Source organism: Echinococcus granulosus, assembly GCF_000524195.1.
Source record: "Echinococcus granulosus chromosome Unknown EG_S00100, whole genome shotgun sequence".
In the NCBI taxonomy this organism is placed as follows: domain Eukaryota; kingdom Metazoa; phylum Platyhelminthes; class Cestoda; order Cyclophyllidea; family Taeniidae; genus Echinococcus; species Echinococcus granulosus.
Genome location: NW_020170480.1, coordinates 291,275 through 297,030, shown reverse-complemented (window position 1 = coordinate 297,030; position 5,756 = coordinate 291,275). Strand labels below are relative to the sequence as shown.

Below are 5,756 nucleotides of genomic sequence, written 5' to 3'. Positions count from 1 at the left end.
ATCTATCCGCATTGCATAAATCCAAGTCTTCTATTAATTTTAAACAAGTCACGCCAGTTTAGGGGCGCATTTGTCTCCTCTGTTTCGTCCTTTATTCCCTTTTACCATGTATACCGGTTAGGCAAAGCTTTCCTTATTGATGGTATTATAATAGGAGTACACTAACCATGAATATGCACTTTAAAAGTCCACATACGCCTTCGAACAAACCTAAATACGTCTGGAATAATATCTACCAAGAAAGAGGTCGAGTAGAACCAAGCATACCGATCGCGCCACCCGGAATACACTGCAGGTCTCCTCATCCACAGTGAGTGATGTGTTTCAAGTAATGTAGGCCTACTCACCAGCAGACTACCTCGTTCGTAATACGCGACTCATGCTAAACTAATAATCCTCTCTCACGATAGAGTGCGTACGCACAAAGGTTTACCAACTGTCTGGTAAGAAGATAAAGTTTATGTAGTAATGGAGGAACGAAGACCACCACCTATGTCATTAGCAGAGACTAACTGTAAGGAGGGCACCCGAAATGGTGTTCAAAAAGGCGAATGATAATGAGTACGTCTATGTAGCAGGCACCACTTAGGTGAGAAGCTCTTAATAAACCTAAATCTTGTAACAGAACAGCTATCATTGATGGGCAGAGGCAACGAAATATGTTCTGAAGGTGCGTTCTTCCGATCTCTGCTCTCTGTACATACTGCCACTATCTCTTTAGTCTACTCGTTCCGAGAGATTGAAGTCCAAGGAGGAGGCGAAAGACTCCGAACCTTTCACACTGGCGGCTGTCTCACCTATATAGACACAAACCGGAAAAAGTGGGTCGCCTTATTTCGACATATGGTCATCTGAAACCAACTTACATTAAAAAGAGGCAAAACTATGAAAACCAAACAAAAGGACTATTTGTGTTCTTGTAGTAGTTACCTGAAACATTTTGGCAGCACAAGTTTATCCCAGAGCCGTCTAGGGGTAAATATTGACCAGCACCCGGCGTGTGGCAATTGTTTTGAAATCATGGACTATCGCCATTCCTTTCTGCAACATGTCTCTGAGTTTATCAAAAATCCTACATTTGCTAGGAATGTAGGGCACCCCAAAAAAACATTTTCTTTCAAATTTTCAAATACTAATTCTTAGACATTCTGAGAGGTTACTGCTTCAAATACAAACACTTACTGTGCAATCCTTTTATCTCTTTTTATATCAGTCTGCTAAAGCAGCAAGGCTGCAATGCCTCAGGTAAAAATAAATACAGCATCTGGGCTGTTATTGTCACTTAATAAAAACTGACTTCTTCCATCATCTTCTTCTACAGCAGCATGTTGGGGTGCCTGCACCTCATAGAATACGTTCATGCTGGACTTTTTCGAAGTTGCAAATAACGACTAATCCCCAAACTTTCGTAGAGTGGAGTTGACGCTCTCTCACTTTTGACTGATTCTCCATGTCTAACAGACGTAAATGCTAGTTTTGCTGATGCATATTTAAAGGCCCAGAATGGTTCTTCGCAAAAACTCTGTATGAGGTAGGTGATCGGTTTTACTTAGACGATAGTAAAATGGAAAATATTGTCGGAATTTACAAAAGTCTTTTCAACATTGCAGCAGTCTGATAAATAACTACAGACATAAAAAACACACTATTATGCTGAGTTCTCAACTCACTTACGAAAATGACTTTGAATTCCATGAAAGTGCTAAGAATGCCAGCATTTACTTGAGGAATTGACAGAGCTGAATTCTTAAATACGAGATTTCGCATTATACTAAAGACTTTTCAACGCAGATGCGAAGATGGCTTTGAATTGCACAAAAAACCGACAGCACTTAGACGATGATAGTGCTAAGGAATTGACAGCACTGAATTCTTAAACAGGAAATTTTGCATTATTTGGATAAAACATGTGCTGTCATTTGTGATTTTTATGGAATTGCTAATGGGTTCATTAAGAAGTTATTTCGAGGAGTACAAACGAAAGGCTGACAATTTCGAACGAACACCAATGTTGCATTTGTTGCCGTTTTATGCTGATAATTTTCCCTTGAAGAGGCAAACCATCTGTACCTTTTTTAGCATTACTTTAAACTCGGGTAAATACGATTCCACTATTATTGATAATTATACAGATTCCATAGTTCAACTTCGTTTATTGCAAACGATTGTAAATTTTTAAGTTAACACACATAAATTTAGGACACGTTTAGCAGCGACATATTAACGATTGCTTGAACACCAAGCAACTTTTTCAATCCTAACATTGATAAAAACAAACAAATAAACAGAGCCGGGTAACTTTCCACCAATAACATCTGTCGCCTAAAACCGATGTCTTTGTTAAAATGCTTTATAAATATCAAAATAATGAAAATTGTGATCCATTTATTAATGATTATTATTTGTTACCTTTAAAAATGGGATTTTACCTAAACTTAATATGGATACCAATTCATGAGACCATTGAGTAAAATTGGGATTTATTCCTTTTTTCTGATGCCCTCAACAAATTAAATGGTGTTTAGTAAGCCACTTGTAAATTAAATCAAAGCAGTCTTTGCAACGGGTCAACCGGGTAAGTACTTCATTGCTTCTGCACAGTTTCACATTCCATTTGATCGTATTAGCATGACTGATATTATAGTTGCAGGTTTAGCCACTTTGGAAATGCATAACTTGGCATAGGTATGTAGATTCAGTGTAAACCGTAGAAGTAATTGGAAGGGGGCTCGGAATGCCTCATTAAATTCTAAAATGCAAGCTTTAAAAAACAAAATTTGTCCATTATTTGGAGTACTGTTTGTCCTATGTGCTTTAATCCATTTGTCCGAAATAACGTCAACGGTAGAGCATTTCAGTTTCTAAATTCGCACGAGAAACCTTATGTTGCGCTAGCTTGAGGTGGTAAATCTATTTTTATAATTAATTTATTCTTTAAACTACCAGAATATTTCCGTGCTTAAAACAGGTCATGTCGGTGCGATTCGCCGTACTGGATTGAAGGAAAATAAGGAATGAGCTAAGTAAAATTTATGGAAAATTGCAGTTCCTCTATAATTATGTACACAGAATATGCTCTTCAGCAAATTGTATTGTACCATAATTTTCTTATGATTGGGCTGAAATTCAAAGTCAGAAACAGTCATTTGGAGACCCCACTGCTAAATACTTTGGACAGAGGCTTGTAAATTATGTCTAAATGTATTCTCATCCTGGCTGTCTTCTCAGTTGCCAATCACACCTTTTGTGCCAAAGTGTCATCACCATTTAGGTTTATTGTCCTGCGTATTAAAAACATTGCTACCCACTTATTAAATTACCATCAAATGTATTTTGAAAAGCAGATGATGGTCCTTACCAATTTTTCGGTCATCACACGTCACCTTTTCCAGGAAATGCAATATGCAGAAAAAGTCAACCGGATAAATCTATTAGCCCAGCAATAAGTTTTGACAATTTCTCGGCTGCTTATTTCGTTCAATGGGTTCACTTATTATATTGTGCAGAGTATAATACTTACGCTCAGCTCTGGCCCATGTACATGTATATAACACTTTTAAAAATTTTGGATGATATGCAAAAAAACAGTCACCTTAATATTATGAAGTTGTTAATGTAGCGATTTAGTAGAGTCTTAGTATGCACTGCCATATTCCGATCCCTATGTTCATTTAACGTATATGAAAAGGATATCCATTCAGACAAACCTAGCGCTTATGGGCTATGAAATCAAAATCCCACTCGGGTCATTTTGATTTCTTCGGGATCGGATGGCCTTCCCAAAGCTGTGTTTTTTGGAAGAATTTGTACTTTTCCATCCTCGTTCCTAAGAAGTCCCTTACTACGTGCACACGACCATACTGCATAAGTTTACCTTGAGTCGCCCTTAAGCTATGCAAGCAGACAACATTATATAAGTTGAAAGTTGATATCCTTAAGTCGATACTGGTAGTCCGTAGTTGCGTAAATAGACCTCTGGACAGACTGAAATCGCCACAAGTAGAAACAACATTAAGCAAATTGTCCTTGGGTAGCTTTCGTACCATTTGAGTAGGGCTGTTATTAAATTAGGCACAAACTACTTAATTTGACATTGGACACATCTTAATGCATATAAGTAGTCCTTTGATCATATAATTGGGCCTTCAGATTGACTGAATTCCTCATGCTGTGGTTACTGTGAAACACTAGCAGTCAAGTTGAAACGTTCAAATGAAAGTTGTGACATAGTGGTCTTTTAAGATATTCTCTATGTTCAAGCGGATAGTTGGGCAAAAATAGACATGTTTTGCCACCGGATTAACGAGCCACAAGCTACATCTAATTGTGGCCGTGATGAAGTAGTAGATTGGAAAAGTGGCTGATGTCTACAACAAAGGATTCTTTACTTAATCTGTACAACATGCAATATATTTTCCTTTGATGTTTGCGAAGGCTTATTATCGAAAATTATCACTCAAATGGGTCCATTAAATGCATTTTTCCAGTGTGCTTTGAGGGCAAGCCAGACAAAGTTGACCTCACGTTAAACAAGAACAAATAAATTGTCTTTTGACGGACGACGACTGCACTGCCAGTCTGTTCTGGACAATTACAGAAAATTGTAAATTGCGAGCATTTATGCAAGACCTGTAGACTTTTCAAAATAAAATCTCTATTTTGGCGATTTATGGATCTCCTATCAAAGGAAAGCCAACTTCACACAAGGTGAATTAGGTCCCTAAGAAAACCGCCCTATCAAGTGGTGTTAACCTCAGGCTATACGCAAAATGCCTTAGCTCTATTTAAGATTAGTAGTCTCTGTTTTTTCCACTTAAGTAGCACAAGCATCTGGGTGCGTATATTACCAGTGGCTTGAACATTTGACGCCGCAATTATTAATCAGTCCCCTGTCAATCGGTTTTAGTAAAATAAGGAAACATGTCAACAGCATAGTGGAGGCAAACGGTAACCTTTATTAAAACACCAGATCCAAGGCTTTGGAGGGTTGGGAGGCAAAAGACGTATCAGTTGATTGTGGCACTAAAAGTATACTAGCTAAAGGGAAAAATTCATAAAATTTACCTCACAGGTAGTAGGCATTAGTAACGAAGTGGTGACACTGCAAATTACTGCCAGCACGTGCTATGCTTGATCGCTCAATCAAATGCAGTCAACTTCACGTTTCTAATCGTGAGTTTACTCTAAATTAACTTGACTAAACTGAGAGAGGTAATACACATTTCAAAGATGATCGCCTAGTCACAACTCCCTTATGATGCGGAGCTCCTCTTGTGGACTGGAGGTTGGGTGCAGCGCGAATGCGCAACATACTTGTGCCAGCGCAAATTCGGTACTGAGAAAACGTGTGCGAGTGTGGATACTGACAGACATTCCCTGTGGCATGAACTTGTACTCTTCTTTCATAAGTGGGCATTGATGGGAAGCCATTTTACAAAGACCGCGTCATCGATAGAAATTGACCCCAATATGATGGAGGGGGACTCAATAATGGAAACTTGCTAAGTGCGTCTAGACAAGCTGGAACCGCATATTTTAACAATTCACGCACGAGTAATGTTAGGTGGCTGGGGGTCTCTCGCTGGAGGAGGGCAAGTATATTTGCAAGACTCCTGGTCAGACGGGTAGGTTGACATTGTCGATATTTAAGCCCATGCCTTAATTTTATTGTCAATAATGGGGCCGATGTGGCTAAGGCAAAGATATTACAGTAATTGCTTGTAATGGTAATGCAAGATAAATAACTATATACTGAG

General features: G+C 38.5%; 1 protein-coding gene across 1 annotated transcript; it reads right to left on the bottom strand. All coding sequences in view use genetic code 11, as the record gives it.

Moving 5' to 3' along the window:
* Positions 1-717: 717 nt before the first annotated feature.
* Positions 718-1,361, bottom strand: EGR_08256 (hypothetical protein; the record flags this gene model as incomplete). Its single annotated transcript, XM_024497505.1, has 2 exons — positions 718-797; positions 1,298-1,361. 2 exons carry the CDS (start codon positions 1,359-1,361, stop codon positions 718-720), a joined length of 144 nt encoding a protein of 47 aa, XP_024348100.1.
* Positions 1,362-5,756: the final 4,395 nt, after the last annotated feature.